The 16,828-nt window shown below is 44.8% G+C and overlaps 2 protein-coding genes across 2 annotated transcripts in view; one reads left to right on the plus strand and one right to left on the minus strand.

Annotated features, from left to right (window-relative positions):
- The window catches only part of LOC135376841 (protein timeless homolog), a 44,594-nt gene that overhangs the window by 16,392 nt on the left and 11,374 nt on the right, over positions 1 to 16,828 (plus strand). The window contains exon 11 of the mRNA XM_064609292.1: positions 1,017 to 1,114. Within this exon, the coding sequence (XP_064465362.1) occupies positions 1,017 to 1,114 (98 nt within the window). The remainder of the gene's footprint in view (positions 1 to 1,016; positions 1,115 to 16,828) is intronic.
- Positions 9,165 to 14,977, minus strand: LOC135376840 (insulin-like growth factor-binding protein complex acid labile subunit). The gene is made up of 2 exons (XM_064609291.1): positions 14,063 to 14,977; positions 9,165 to 12,170 (listed from the first exon to the last, which is right to left on the minus strand). The coding sequence occupies exons 1-2, from the start codon at positions 14,540 to 14,542 to the stop codon at positions 9,858 to 9,860; spliced, it is 2,793 nt and encodes a 930-aa protein (XP_064465361.1). The 5' UTR covers positions 14,543 to 14,977; the 3' UTR covers positions 9,165 to 9,857.

A 16,828-nucleotide genomic window follows, 5' to 3' on the forward strand; every position in this document is an offset into this window, starting at 1 on the left:
TTATCACGCAGTGTGGTCACTGATTTCTCCGTCAACGGGACACATGTAGCAAAGAAGAGGTTGAAGGTCGCGTGCTCGTGGGTGGGGCGCGCAGGGCCGCAGCCTCGTGCACCCTGCCTGATAAAAAAAATCGTTGCGCGTCTCTCAGGCAAAAATAAAAGATTGTCTCACTTGACGTCTAAAGTAGAGACATGACGCCACCTTTTGAAAAATAATCAAGGAAATCGAAGATGGCGTTTTTGTGAAAATTGAGATGCAACATTGGCAATTTTCGCCTACCATGTGTGATTCTCAAGTTAATAACACAGAAACAACTGGGCTGAGAAAAATGAATCCTATACAGCACGAAAAAGCTCTTTCAACGTCCTATCGAATGGCACTAAGCTTGATGTTCTCAGACGTTCCGTCATGAAGAAAATTGGTAACAAAATTTGGCCTTTTTGAACGTTTACGCCAAGTTTTGCATTTTTTAACAGAAAATCTGTGGCTCTCAGAGTTCTGTGGGTGGCTGTCGACAGTGTCTATGGTGCAGCCTATAATCACAAAAATCCTCCAGTTCCTAGACATAAAGTCAGCGGTGCTAGATCCCGTCAAAGTCGGTCCAGAAGAAAGCGCGCCCAAGCAGCCTCCGACTTTCCCCCTCTCCTACGCGAAAACTACTCCACGCACGAGAGTCGCACGTGGCGCGATTTGCGTTGTTTGAACTGTCCTCTAACATATATTTTTTCTGGGCGAATTAAAAAATACGACTTTCATACGTTGTCCGATTTAAAATGAAACTACCCTATGACATTGCTAAATATGTAAAATTGCTAGAACCTTACATGCGTTTATTGCAAAAGCCTGCTTGAATAGCCCATTGCTTGAAGCTTTCTTGAATAACATAAATGTATGTACATACATGTACATGCATTCCATGAAGCAGTACATAGTACAAATTTAAAGCACTGACCATGGTTCCAACATTACCTTGGTTACATGGTTACAACATTGTTTCTTACACTGTCATTCTCCAGACAACTGTGGCCTGAGAAGCAAGCATTTGGCTCTGATGATATATCACCCGATGATGAATTCATGATGCTACGAGAGATGTTCTTCGCAAAATTGGATAGTGAGTACCATTTACTTTCACCCATTTGAACCGATGAACTGCAAGGTAACAATCCGATTGAAAACATGCTTGAAGTCGTTACGCTGCATTCATGCTGTCATCACACAATGAATTCAATTGGCAGCACTCTCTGGTGGTTTCTTATCATTGTGAATCTTTTTTAATGTATTCGTCATTACTAGGGCCCGGAATTATAGGCACTAAAAAAGTACGAAATAGGCAGGCATCTAGGCCCTAAAAATCACAAAATAGGCAAATATAGGTAAAATAAATTTAAACCGTTTATTTGCACATCTGTTCATTTTTGCTGTACATTTCTGCAGTAACAAGGGACAATAAATGACATCTTTAAATTCTCAAACTTAAAGCTCACCCTGTTCGCCTGCAGGAGTGCCCTGTATCTTGAGAAACTTCGCTCGACGTCACAGGATGTCACAGGCGCGAACTTGAAAGAAGATATTTCCCATGTGCTCAGGTCTTCAGCTTCAAGATCTGCTTCCTCCCCTCTCAGGATCATCCCAACCTGGAACATCACTGAGAGCCCCAAATTCTTTCCAATCAACAATTCCATCTTTGCAGCGGCTGTGGACCCCTTCCCTTCCAGTACGCGAAGCGCCGTTTGCACATGCTGTAGGGTTTTAAATGCTTCGGTTAGGGAAGTCCTATTGTCTCCAACTTCGTCATACTAGCTGTGAGCGAGCTAAAGTGGGCACTAATCTAAGCCAGGTCCATCTCAATTTCTGGGTTGCCGGAGAGTTCTCTCGCTGCACTTACGGATACAGCATCTTCTTGAAGCTCCTGCAGAAGCGCTTTCACAGCGCGAAAGTGCTCAGAATAGTACATGGCTGCACTTAGCCATGTACCCCATCGTATAAGAACCGGTTGCGGTGGCAGTGGAATACTCGGTGCAAACTCTCGGAAAGCTGCAACTCTGGATGGAGCCTTCAAAAAAACCTTCTTCGTGTTGGAAATTAGAGCGTCCACTTCAGGGAAGGAATAGCGAACGACTTCAGGTTGACGAATGACTGCTGGTGCTGCTTTTCCCTTTGGCATGCTCGGTTTGGCGATGGAATTCCGATGACCGCTCATCGTCGCAATGACTATGTCTGGACCACACTACTGTGGACTACCAAAAGACAAGATAGCCTCGCATAGCAGTGAGGTGAACAGTCCAATGGCAGGTCATCTTAGTAGCCTCTCTTTGAGCGACCCGTGCCTTGAGAGAGGCTACCAAAAGGGGGCAATTGTCCTGTACGTGACAATGTAACTGCAGTCCAAAACTAGTAGGTCACTGTTTCGACCTATAAAGGTCGCGTGTTCTGAGTCAGGCGATGAGTCAAGAGGTCACGGAAATCGAGCTAATGCATTCCTTTTGCTTTTGTGATGCGACTGTAGTGTGACTCACGCCTGCAGGTTGCCCACGTGGGCAAAAAAAGGCAGTTACAAAACACAACAAGCGGAAAAAAGGCAGTTATGGGACAAAGCTGGCAAAAAGGCAAGTAAGCCTGAAAATGTCTCATTTAGGCATTTATAGGCGTTTTCAGGCAAATGCCTACAAATCCGGGCCCTAGTCATTACTCTTAATTCTGAGATTAGAATTACTACAGATTTGCACGCAAAAGCTTTTGAGTATGGTATTTTCAAAGTGAAAGAATGCCAGTGGAAGTGGTAGCATTAATACAGTAGTGAGTTCCAAATAGGGACTCGATCGAACTGTTACAAGCTTGTACTTGCAGTACCCTTGATACCACTCCCTACAAAATGTGCACGCAAGCGGCACAGGGGTTTGCATTTCGATTGCGCAACGTTGTGGAACCTCGCAGCTACTTGAATACTCTCGAACACTATGTGTCATGTGATGATTGTGAGCCAATCATAATGCAGAATGCATTTCTTGCGGACACGTGTGCAGTGCCTCCAGCGCGGCTTCTAGACGTTTTGGTTTGGTGTTGGGAGTGTTGTTGGTGTTGGCGGTAGACCCTGCAGATGCAAGTCAGTCTGAGGCTGTGGTACATATCAGATTTAAGCAAAAAGACTGCATAGGGCCGTGGTCGCAAATGGGCTCCTATGGAATGACTCCACAGGCTTCTATGAAGTTGGAGGGGTTTATTTTCTGACGTGCATGGCACAAAGTCTGTTGATCATCGACGAAAATTGTTGATCGTCAAGCACATATCAAGCTTCAAACACTGCATGAACGCAGAAAATGTGAAGCGAAAGCAAGAGGAGCACTCGGGGGTTTTAAAGGCAAATGGCATTGGTGAATTTTAAAAGGGTGTGGTGCCATGCTTTCAAAATTTTGTCCCCCTCTGCCCATCTCTCAAAACACCCATGCTTCTACTGCTATCAAATTGCTAAAGTGTAGGAGCACACTTCACAGCATTCACAGCTCCCCCAATAGCAGTAACATGAAGTCACAAAAACGAGGCAGAGATTCGTGTGAGGTGTGCCGCTTTTCTGGTTGTAACAGTCCCATAAAAGTGACAAATACCAGCATCATGGCCAAGTGGGTTAAGGAGTCCCGCTCGTTGGTGGTAGCCAAGGTTCTGCTGAAGACTGGGAGATGGTGGGTTCGAATCCTACCACCGGCTTTGCTGCCTGAGGTTTTCCCTGGGTTTTCCAAAGACTTTCCAGACGAACGTCGGCGCAGTTCCCCTTGAAGTCTGCCCAGGACGCATAATAACCCCATATCTCCATCTGCCCACATCTGTGTGCTGCTCATAGCAACAGTTGCTTCACGGCGCTAGCACGGAATAATAATAAGTGACAAATGACGGATTTGATAATGCTCCGCTGCGATCGTAGCAAATGTAGTATGACACCTAACGAACAGCACATTCCCCCTTTAAAATGTGCTGTACCAACGTGTGTCCAACTGCTACCAAAGTGTCAAATAGTAGGGGGCACTCTATACAGCATTCACAGCTCCTGCAACAGTGGTAACACAAAATCCGGAAAACGTGGCCCAGGCCTCACCAAGGAGTGCCGTCACAATTGGTCCCATATAGGCGGTGTGCAACGCCTATAGGGGCACTGCTGCTTGTTCCCCTGGCGGAGAAACTGTGCAAATGCTTCAGGAGGCATTCAGCGCTAGCAGACGACGCTGCGCCCATTTGCATTCATGTTTCTTGCAAGCGTTCTCATAGGATTGCTTCATATTAGATATAGTGTGTCCAGTTTTCGAGCAGGCGCTTCTTTGTAAGGGTAAAATGTGTGTAATTTTTACCACATGACTTACATGTTGTAGTTGGCATTTAGGCAAACCGCCTCAGTAGCTTGACAAGCAGTGGGTTGCAGCTCGTCCGATGTTCCTCCATTTGTCGAAACTCCTGAACCCGTGAGAACTTGATTCTTTTTCAACAACAATCCTCTGTTTTCTCGAATATCCTGATTGCTGGGTTCACTTTAATTATTTCCAGGTTGGTGGGCACACTCGCTAAGAGATTCGGTATTATTACAAAAGCTAGAAAGGCTCTTTAGTTTCCCTTCCCATTGATACTGATTGGAAACATTAGTATTAATAAAGTATTTGCGATAACAATACAATTGGATGGTGCTGTTTCGTGGCGCTCGAACTTGATTGGGTCTCTCAGAAAGGAAGATTGCACTTATATCTAGAGGTGGTAGTTTAACTTTTGAGAAAAGTCTCCACCACGCAAGAATGTGAGACCGTTGACTTACAGTCACAAAGCCTTTTTCATATGCTGCGGCAGATTGTGCTAATGTCACGCGTCAAGTGAACTAATGTGATTATCTGAGCTAGAAAAATAGAAAAAAGACACTCTTTTCACAACATGTCACTTTCCTCACTAATTTTTTCCTCACCTCACCACAACTTCTCTTTAGGTTAATTTTTCCTCACCTCATCCTTTTCTGAAAATATTTTCCTCGTCTCACCTCACCTTGACCTCCTTTCCTGGAAATTGTTCCTAACCTCATGCTGTTTTGTAAACATTTTCCTCATCTCACCTCACCGTTTTCTGCAAATGTTTGTCCTCACCTCAACTTTTTCTTCAAATGTTCTCTCTTGCCCTTTTGTTGATCTTAGTCATGTCACACACCTCCACCTTTTTCTAAAATTTTCACCTCAACTTCTCAACCCTTTAAAAGATTTCCTCACCTTGCCCTCGGCTTAAGAAAATTTCTCTCGCCTCATCCTTCTGTTCTTCACGTCTGCCTTCTATAAACATTTCCTCACTTCACCTGACATGTACTGTTTCTCTGAAAGTGTTCCTGCCTAAGAACATATGTTTGCCCCTTTTTTGGGGGGAGAAAAGGGATGTTCTGTCCTAATGGAAGTGGAGGGGAAACAACTCATCCATTCATCATACATGTCGCCGGTGCTGTGTCCTAATGGACATGTCTATCTCGCTAGTTCCGACTTCCGAGTCGTAGCAGAAGGCACAAGTGACCTCTATTAGTACAATGAATGGATACTTGCCACTCAAAGAGGTGACAGAAACTGTGCAGCCCCAGCTGAAAAAAAACAGGAACTGGTTCCACCAACTACGTATAAAAAAAACAACACGACAAATAGTCATGAGATAAGCCGCACCGGGGGATAAGCCACAGAGCGCCTGTGAGAAAAAAAAATTGTGCATAAGCCGCGGCTAATATGCGTGAAATTACGGCATATGCACCCTTCTGGACAGGAACGTTGTCTCTCAGAAACACCACAAAATTTTTGAATAAATGTCAATAAATGACGTAGTGACTTTTTTTTATTCATTTGTTGTTGGAGGAGGGGTCGAGCGATAGGTGGAGCATTTCAGTGGGACGCAACCTGTGTCATGTATACATTTCTCTAAATACCTTGGGGTGGGCAGCGTAACAAAAGTGGTGGTTGCTTAATGGCGCTCACTCCACCCCGACCCGTAAAGAGCGAGTGATGCTCATGATCATCCTCTGCAATGATCCTGCGAAACGACGCCTTTAGAAACCTTGCTCGCAGAGGTCTGACCCACCTGTGTTCATGGTACTAGACCTTATGAGATTTGGAAAATTTCCCCACACGCTGAAGCACCCAACGATTTCTCTTCCTTTACTTTTCATCAGAAGTTGTTGAAGATCGGAGTTGAAACAAATTGAAGCAGAACGTCCTCAGAAGGTTGGATGTCTTGCAGTTGGCTCGCTAAAAGTACAAGCTACCTTGACTTCCAACCTCATACAACAATAGTCCTTCTGGTAGGGCAGAAGAGGCCATGTTGCTGGGAAAAAAAAAAAATTCTTCATTCCCTATTCCACTAACCAAGTTGACAAAAGTAGTTAGCGCTAACCATGGTTTGTATCAGGATGACCTGCAACTGCTGAAACAGAAGGCAATTTGACAGTTCAGTATTCCTTTGGTTGGCATCACCATTCCGCAAGACCTGTCGAGTAGCCCCTTGTGAGACACTGTGGAACCCCTGGGTTCTGCAGAACTCATTTTCATAACCCCTGCGTTAGGACATGTTGTAATACGTAGGTGTGCATGGAAAGCATGTGTCTGGTGTTGTACCATGCAGGATTTTTGCAAAGAATCATCCCACACCCCTACACAGAAGCACCACAGGAAATAGGACTGCGTGAATTTTCAACATTTCGAATAGGAATGGAATATTTTGAGTATTCGTATTTGATCCGACGATTCTATTCGACGATGCTTTTTGAGTCTGACCTGTCACCTTCTTACATCCACCATGGAGCTCAAGATGTTGCGGCTAAGCATTGTGGTACATGACTTAGAGTCAGCTACCTGCGTCAAATACACCGTCTGCCCTTGAGGGACTTCACAATAAGTGGGGTACACCTGAAACTGTAGCAGTGTAAATTATTTTATGAGAGTAGCAACCTTTTCCTCATCCTTTCATAGTTGATGCTTCCCTACACATTTCTGCAATTATCAAAATGTGGTTGCATGCACTGTATGTGCACATTCTAGTAAACAAGGTTGTTTGAAGTGATTAATTGATTCAATATTTGAAGTCAAATATTTTCAATATTGGTATTCAACATTTTTACTATTCACACAGCCCTATCAGGAGCCTGTTAGTTACCATCCCTACTTTTTGTCTCAGGGGTGTCTGGTGTCAATCATCCTCCTGTCTCTCCACCTCACAGAGATAAGTTTTGCTGGGCTTAATGCACATATCAGAGCTTCTTGGTAATACGCTATGACAGTACGTCTCTGCTCATGAGAGAAAGGAAAGGTTGGAGAAAGCACGTGACAATGTGTCTGTCCAGTCAGAAAGCAGCAATAAGGGGGTATTCGCAGATGGGCCACAACACTATGGTGAAAAATATAAAGCACCGTGGACCTCACGTGCAGTTGTAGTGGCACCTTATATGAGAGCGATCCAATGAGACCGTTCTACATGCACGAGGGGAAAGGGAAAAGCTGAGGGACTACGCGAAAGGCTGACCTACTCTCATAGCGTATAGACCTCTCACTGTTCACAAACAAGACGTCAGATGGTACAACAGCGCCTCCAACTTGGTAGACTGGAACTAATAGAGTAAAAAACACAGTATCAAGAAGGACTCAATAAATTACAGCATTTCATATTTTAAGAATTTTGTGTAATCGATAGAAGAATTTTACATATTATTAGTTGGATGGCCTTCGTCTGCTCCAGTCTACCGGTAGCCATATCTTTTCGGATGCTTGTTCTAAAGATTGCTACTGGAACTTCCATGATCATGATCATGAGTTATACATGTGGTGTTTCTCCACAAGGATAGTGCGAACTAGGTCGTGCTCACAAACCACATTCCACACAGAATCACGACAGTGACTTCAGAGATGATGCAACTCTTGGGTGGGAGCAGTGTTTTCTTTCCGTGGTGGGCTAGAAACGTGAAGCGCATGCTCACAAAGACACCAAAGTGACTACAAACATGAACCGATTTGTGTGGACCGTCCACACAAACAAGTGACCCATAATCTATGAGAAGGAATTCGGCTAGTGAGACGGCAATGTTCTCCGTGCGCGTTGTTTCGCTATCACTACGTCTACCAACGTCATGATTGCGTCACAGTGACATTTCTTGGGCGGAGGTCTATTGAACACCCTTTCATAAAGCACTGGATTGTAGTACTCCCACGTGTTCTCACATGTATTGGACTGCATACTGGCTAACTTGTTTGTTTGTTCGTTCGTTCAATACTTGTATTGTCCATTACTTTGACTATCAGCAAAACAATAATTTAGTTAGTGCAAGTGTCAGGAATAATGTGGATATTTTTGAGGATAAAAATATTGTATTTTTTTTCTCTCTTTAACTGGATATTCCTAAGCTGCATCTTTGATACTGTGTTCACTTGCTGGCAACATATACAAATAGAGGTATATTCCAATGGCTGGAGTGCATTGGCTGTGCACATTGCAGTTGCGCAGCTGCAATCTATGAAAGCTCAGTTAGCATCATAGGTACAGTAATGTACCGGAATGGCACACATGCAATCATTCTGTGCACTTGAGAATGAAATTGAACACACGTGCTCCACACTTACTATAACATATAATACCCGTACAAAATGATGTAGTTTTTTAAATTACAGTACAAACATGAATACTCTAAAGATTTCAGCACGTTTTTGGCAGTCATTTTCAAGTGGGAATTCTGGAGATGTTCGGGTGAACAGCTGAGCTAAGTAATTTTTGGTTATAATGCAGGATGCAGTGTTCATGTCCCTGTAGTCCAGCTTGGGACAGAAGTTTACAGAACACCAGGGTATTGCATTTGAGTGAAATTCCATGAGCAAACAGGAGCAGATACACATACTGAGAGATGGATAGAATAGCCGGACACCTGTTTCTTATTCGATCTCTTCCTGATAGCTAGCAGGGGGCTCCGATGAAGTAATACACCAGTGCCGTGTTCTGTGAACTTTTGTCCCAAGCTGTACTTCGCTCAAACGGAGTTGGGGCATACCTTTTGGGTGCGTCAGGATGGCACTTTATTGGTCAAAGTGGTGCATAGTATAATTGCGTTTCTGGTTGGTGTTTGTAGAACAACTTTGCCTTTGACACTATTCATGTACTTTGGAGCAGGAATGACACGTATACTGTTACGTGATGGAGTAGCCTTTATTTCCGTTGTATAAACCCATGAATATATGGAAGCTCAATAAACTGAGTCTGTAATTCTTAAGGTTGGGATTTTTTTTCTCATATAAAAATAATTGTTCTGGCACAAACTGTTCTGTGGCTGTAGTAAGTTTTGTTCACTTGGAAGATCAAAGACAAACCTCTGTGTGATCAGGGCTTGTTTTGTTGATCAGTCGTAAGATTTGCCTGTAACCATTCACCTGAGCAGCGTCACAGTTTCTGTTTTACAACAGCTTAATGATATAGCCAGTCTTATTCAGCGTGATGAATGTGGCCTTTCCCAATCGCAATTTGTTTATGACATGCCACAAGTATTTCCTTTTGTACATGAAGCATTTTTGTCAGTGATGCCTAGCAGACATAAACATTATATGCAGCATGCATGTTAAAGGAGTCGTATGTAAGCATACATTGACCCAGATTCCTTAGAAATCCAGCTACAGAATTGTCCACATTTCTTGTCCATAATTGCCCTGGGGCAGACACTGTACAATGCTGTACACATTTTCATGTTCGTTCACATTGCTCCAGTGCATGCTCAGCTGTATTCAGTTCAGCACTATGCACAGATATAGAAGCAATTCGATGGTCATGTGGTGCATCTTACTCCCTCTTGCACTGTTAATATTAGAGCGTAACATGCGAGATTCACCTTATATTGCCACATGATTACTTCGCCACTGGTTTTCTGTAAGGGGTTGTGGAACAAGTTCTTGAAGGTGTGGTTCAAGCATTGCATCAAGCACGCCATCCCTGTTCTCCATAACATAGTACAGTTTGTTGCCTATTTCTGTATGTGTGCTAGTCCTTACACCAACTGTTCCTTCAGATACAGTGAGGATATTCACCTCGTCCCTCTGAGGTCTGTAAGAAATGCTGCTGCTTCTGCGCATTCGCGAATAATGTTTACGGCACCAGAAACAGCGATGTCGCATCTGAACCGTGATGGTTGCTGCTGCCAGTACACCAATAAGGAGGAAGCAGCAAACTGCTGTAGCGGTTGAAGCCAGTGCTATTGGGCTCACATCAGACACGTGTGCATGTGCTTTGCTGACAAAGAAGCCACTGACCATAGGGACAGCCCCGTTGTTTGTGTGGTTGAATGCCTTTGGGTTTTCGGTCCATAGATGAACAAGAGCTGCACCCTGTCCTGACCAAGTTCGTTGTGTTTCTTCTGTGGTTGCTTGTTCAGTGGTAGACAATGGTGAGGTTGTTGAAGCCATAAGTGGCGCACTGTTCTGTAGTTCTTCTGTTGGTTTCATCTTGCTTACAGATATTGTCTGCACAGATGATGAATGTACTGGATTTTCAGTAGATGAGGAAGCAAAGCTCTCTTGTGGTTTGGTACTCTCAAGTCTTTGTGTTGATGGCAACTGGACTGTCAATGTTGTCATGTCCCCATGTGTCGATGTTTCTTCATGACCAGTCAGTTGGTCAACACCTGCGTTTTCTGAACCAGTTGTGTCACGATCGACAGTGGATGCTGCTGCTATTCTTGCTGTTGTTGCTCTGACTTGAATTGGTTGTGCTGTAGTTTTCACCAAAGATGATGGCTGTGCTTCTTCTGTTGTATTAATTGGGCTCCTGGTACTTGTTTTGGGTTGAGCAGAGGGTGGATGAATAGGAGCAGTTTCTGCTTTGCTGTCACGGAGTGGCTGCGGAATGGGAACCGTAGGAATATTTGCCGCTGCTGTCGCCTCATTCACATTACGTGCAACTTCTGTAGATAAATGAAAGACCACAGTAGGAACGGCGTGTTGAGCTGTAGATGCTTCAGAAAAATCGTTCTCTGTTAATAGCATAACTGGCTTGTATTGCAATGCCGGTGGTGTGGCACAGCGAATGCTGTAACTGCTGTAGAACTGTACACTTGATGTTTGCATCCATCTAGTGAGCCATCGAATCTTTCGGTCGCAGTGAAAACTGTTTCCACTGATCTTAAGAACCTTCAACTTTGGAAGGAAGGAAGGGAAGTCTGACCTCAAATATGACAGCTTGTTATGCACCAGACTCAGCTCTTGTACGTTCCTTAATCCATGCAGTGCCCTGGTCGAATTTACAATTCTTTCAGCGATCACACTACTGTCATACATTTCTAGTATGGTCAAATTCTTCAAGGAGTCGAAAACGAAGTCTTCAAACCGAATTGTTTCGGACAGCCTAGACATCTGCAGTGTGTGCAGCCTTTCAAGGTGGCTGAAGCAGTAGGGCTGTAGAACTTTGATAGGATTTTGAGAGATATCCAACACTTGAAGATTGGTGAGGTTTGTAAACGTTTCATCCTCAATAGACTCTATCAGGTTTGCCTGGAGGTCTAAAGTTCGTAAGTTGATGAGGTCACAGAAGGCACAACTTCCCAAGGTCTTGATCTGATTCCTTTGTAAGAACAGTTGTTCGAGGTGAGTGAGGCCTCGAAAGCTATAGGACGCTATTGCACTTATAGAATTCTCTTCGATATACAAGGCTATTAGTGTTGATGGGAGGTGTAGTGGTATCTTCCGTAGCTTATTTCCATTTAGCCACAAGCGAGCCAAGTACTCCTGCCGTCCCAATGCATCATCCTCAACGTCCTCTATTGCATTGTCATCGAGCACAAGGAGACCAAGATGTGGATAGCTGTCCAAATCTCCGAGGGTAATCTTCGTGATGTTATTACGACTTAGTCGCAGGTCACGAACAAAGCGTGTGAGGCTCTGAGGTACACGTGTTAGCCCTACATGGGAAGCGTCTATGTACTGGAGGCGGGAACCGAAGAAATCGAGTCGTGAAAGCGTTGTAAGCGGATTGTTGCTGAGTATCAGGTGGGCGAGGTTCGTAAGGTCCTGGAAGGCATCCACTTCGATGCTCGATATCAGATTCGAGTCGAGATTGAGGTACTGTGCTCGAAGCAGACCAGTGAAGGTGTAGGTGGACAGTTGAGTGAGGCAGTTCCCACGAAGATTGACCTGTTCTAGGTTTCCTAAGTCCTGGAAGAAGAACAAAATCTGTTAGGAACTAACTTAGTACTAAATGGTTCAAGATAAGGGACATAAGACAGCAACGTTATTGCGAATAGATGTCTAATGGTGACTGATTGATATGCATACAAATAACCTGTGGCGTCACTAGGACGGTGTGAGGGGTACTGTTCGCACCAGGTGACGTGACGGAAGGAGGCTGACGTTTCACACCACTGTCGCCGTTGCCTCCCTCCCTCTGTTGCGCGTTGATGCAAGAACATGAGCCCTCAGCGAGCATGCAATTTTTTATTTCTGCATGTGGTACGATTTGTTATTTATTGTGCCTGGTATACGGAAAGGGACCCATTATTGGAGGGGGGGGGGGGGGGGTGATGCAAAGAGCTCCCAAAATGGGTGATGCATACTCTAGTGACGCCACTGCGAATAATGTGACCTGCGAAGCATGCCCGTGTACCACATGATGGTGCGAGCTAGTTCGGCACGATCCACTGAATTCATGTCGCAATGGGGGGCAAAGGCGACACATACGGTTGTGTTGTATTTGTCGTTCTTGTACCATATCGCGCCATGAATTCTGTGCAGTGATATATCCAGACCTCCGCTACACCCCCCAAATGTTTGATAAAACCCCTCCCAAAATATTCTGGATAAACCACTGATTGCGTGTACCACATTCACTTCTTCTCGAGCTGCTGTGGGAAAAATGGCGATCGGCCAACTGTGTACTCCAACAACACCACAATGTATCCGCTTACGCGCTGCTGATCAGTATCGGCAGCATGCAGATTTGTACAAGTTACCAAAAGAAAGTAACTAAATACCGTTACTCATTACATCGAAAAAATGGAACGAAATACGCTACTCGTTACTGAAATACAAAAAGTAATGCGTTACCGTTACACGTTACTAACGAGTTACTTTTCCATTACATATGAGGTTGCAGAACACCAACTTATCAAATCAACATGCTTTTGTTTTCATTCATACTGAGTTGGCTTTCAGTAGCAGTTGCTGCTCAAAATGCCCATCCGTTATTTTTGTATTTTTCCCTAGAATGCATCAGCGGCAAAACTGAACAGGCGCTCAATGGAAGCACTCGAAGGAACAGGCGTGTCCACCCTCAAAATGTTCACGCACACGAGGGAAGTGGGCCTTTATTGCAGAAAGGGCATAATCCTTCATAATTTGAAGAAATTCCGTCTGCTCCTGGTCATCGCAGACAGCGGTATACTCACGGAGCCCTTGCACGCAAAGGCGAAAAATCTTTGGTGCATGTAGGGTTCACCAATTGTGCTCTGTGCCTGTCCCACTGGTTACATATGAGATCTCCTTTTTCAGCAGGTCTGTCACCTGACGCATGTTTTACAAAGGCATAGAATGTCCCCATAAGCTCATTGTTCTATGTTAGCAGAGGGTCAGGAAGGAAGACCATGAGGTGGTTATTCCAGAAGGCTGTATATCGGTCAGTGAAGTAGATACCAGGAACCTGCTGACTCAACAACCAGGCCAGAGCACCATGTGTGAAGTGGAGGGAGGGCGACCCATTTCAGAATGTCGTCCACACTGAGGCGAAAGGGGGACGGCGGGAAAAAAGTAACGCGTAACTTGAAGTAACGGGTTAACAATTTTTGTAACGAAATATGTTACTAGTTACAGTTTTCTGGAAAGTAACCAAGTCATTACTTCGTTTAAAAAAAAGTAACTCATTATACCAAGTAACGAGTTACAAGTAACGCATTACGTACAACTCCCGCAACATGACCATCGTCTCTTTTCCCCTTAATTCATCAGACTTTTGCTCCCTACGACCTTTTCTTCTTTTCCCGAAATTAAGCATAAAGATAACACATTTCAAATCACATGCTCACACTGATTGAGTAGTCTCGTACTTCACTCACCGAAAATGCTCCGTCTATGTGGACGAGCTGGTTGGATGACAAATCGAGGTACTTCATCTGCTGCAGACCCCTGAATGTGCCAGATGTCAAGTTCTCCAGTAGGTTCTGACTGAGGTCTAATCTCTGTAGCATAGCGAGGCCCATCAGAGCACCGTCGTCGATACTACGGGTTTGACTCTGTTGAAGTTTGAGCTCGCGCAGTGCCACCAGTCCATTGAAGATATCCTTCGTGAGTGTATCCACCGCAAAGTTTCGTAGTTCCAGTCTTTCGCTGGGAGCTGGCAATGTCTGAGGAACCTTCCACGTGCTGTCTCCGACACAACTAACATACTGGCTGTCTGTGTCACAAAAACAGGCACTCGGGCACTCGGATGCACTGCACCAGGAGTTCCAAGAACTGCAGCACGCCAGGAGGAACATCACCCAGCTGGTCCGCGTGGCGACGAGTCCTTCGCGACAACGGCTTGAGTTGTATGCCATCGCATGCACCGTGGTAGTGTTCCGGGTCCGCACTAAGTCATGCCTCAAGTTTTGTTGGGGCAGTTCTCGTATCCGCAGTTATTTTGTTTGATCCTGAAGAGGTCTGTTCTTCAGCAACACTGGCTTGGTCTTGCGCAGACCATTACTGTATAGTGATGATGCGGAGTACATATTTGGGTCAAGTGCAACATGGCGGGTTTTGTGCCTTCACAAGAAGGCGCTAGTAGTAGAGGCTGGATGCTGTTGGTGGTCACCGTTGTGCTCGAGATCTTACGGTGTACATTGAGGAGTCCCAGAGTTCTTTCATTGCTTGCGTGGGATACATCGTTGCCTCGTGTGCTTTATTAACGGTTACCTTCACAGATGTAGACACTAGGCAGATGCTCCCGCTGTTGTCTTTGAGCTGTTGACACCACTGCTACAGGTCCTTCCCAAGTGAAAACCTGCAAAAGAAAAATTAATTTCTTTAGAATTATGTCATCCAGGGCCCCGTTGAATATCTGTACTCTGTACCGAATCAAATACTAATGCAAAATGCACCTGCAACGAAAGCAAACCCTTTCGAGCCATCCTCGTTTTCATTCCGGTCGCTCTTTCGGCTCAGGGACATTAAAAAGGAGATTAGTGGATTTATAGGATCCCGTTGCCTTCGTCTGATCGACGCTGAAAAGTTATCTTATTTTCATTCTCTCTTATTTCATTTCTCTGCATTAACGATTGTCAGGCCTTGTTAAAGCTTCCTGTTGCTAGTTTATGCATTCTCCACTGCACACAACATCTTCAGCTGCTAATATTCCTGTTCGACACTCTGATTTTGGTTACCGGTTCAGTGACGCTTGTGTAGAATGACTGAAGTAGTTCTTTACCTCGGAGCAAATATTTCACAAACATTCAAACATTTAAAAAGCGCCTGTTTGATGCACCTCTCCCTTGTTTGCCACGGCGTCTGCTTCAGCCAATTGGCTCAAACAATTTGAAACATGGAAGTCCTGTGACAGCGAATGGCTGCTAATGCAGCTGACGGCGGCTTGTCTAACCACAGGTGGCTTCGGTCAAGCTTGTGTAGAGGTCCTGGTACTTAGAGCCCTTTTTTGTACATTTCAGTTGTGCGTAGTTTCTGTATCATTTTTCTCTTTGTCCCTCTGTTTTTTGGCGGCTTTTATGCAAAGCGAACGTGTAGCAACACGCTACTAAGGGTGAAGTCCTGCACCGCCGGGCGAAATATAAAAGCGCATATATTCTTTGAAAAAGAATGTACATCCATGATCTTTGCTCAGTCTGGGTCTGGTGACCCTGGTCACATCCATTCCAGTCCTCCCAAGTGGGTATCAAAAATCCCACGCGAAATAGTGGCGTAGTTTGACTGTTATTAGACCGACGGAATGCATGGCAAGAGCAGACGCTGAATGGTGAGAGTATTTCGGAATTCCCTCTCTGGAAAAACGAGAAAACGCCACTCCCTGAGAACCAATGAGGGCGCGACCTTGAGAAAAGGAATGCTGCGGCTGTCTCGCAGAGTTACGAGGCGTCTGGACGGTGCCTTTCCTCCTCTGAGCGCTGCGCTCCACTCCTCCGTTTAGGGAGTGACGTGTGCCGCCAGTCGTTCTGCAGAAGCAGTGCTGATCTTCAAAATTCGTTTATTTAATACCTAAGCACTTTTTGGACAGAAAAAAATTGCCGAGTAGATTGTCGGCCAATGCCGAACGAAGTGGTATCGGTGACCCTTTAGTACGTATTGTTCCACAATTCCGACAGTCTATATACGCTATCTGTTCCAGCGAAGCTACAGGCATGTCCCTTTACTCTCATGCCCCTCGTCGAGGTTGTCGTTGGACGAAGTTGTAATCATGCGCCTCTGCTCCGCGTTTTGGAATTTCATCAGCGACACGCGTCCTTCGCAAACCGTGCGGAATGACACTTTCTGTCGGAAGAACTATTGCTTTAAAGGGAACGGATGACTTTTCGTTGTTCCTTCATCTCCTCCCTTTTGACATTATCCGCTGCTGTCATTACGATCCTATTGCCGGATATCTCGTGGTTCCGAAAGACTGCTCCAGAGATGCAGACCATTTCCTGAGGTAAGGCACATGCACGTACCGATCTGAAAACATATGCGTGCTTGTCGATCACTGGGACTTCCTTCGAGATTCCCCAAGCCCGACAGTCAACCACACAAGCCTTTTTTGTCCTCACAATATATAGAAACCGCTGTGTACTTGTGTCTAGTAACCAGTCTTTATTAACTCAGTTACTTTTTATAGTAGTTCAAGCAGCTACAGTTTTTCC

This window comes from Ornithodoros turicata, unplaced genomic scaffold, assembly GCF_037126465.1.
Source record: "Ornithodoros turicata isolate Travis unplaced genomic scaffold, ASM3712646v1 ctg00001341.1, whole genome shotgun sequence".
In the NCBI taxonomy this organism is placed as follows: Eukaryota; Metazoa; Arthropoda; class Arachnida; order Ixodida; family Argasidae; genus Ornithodoros; species Ornithodoros turicata.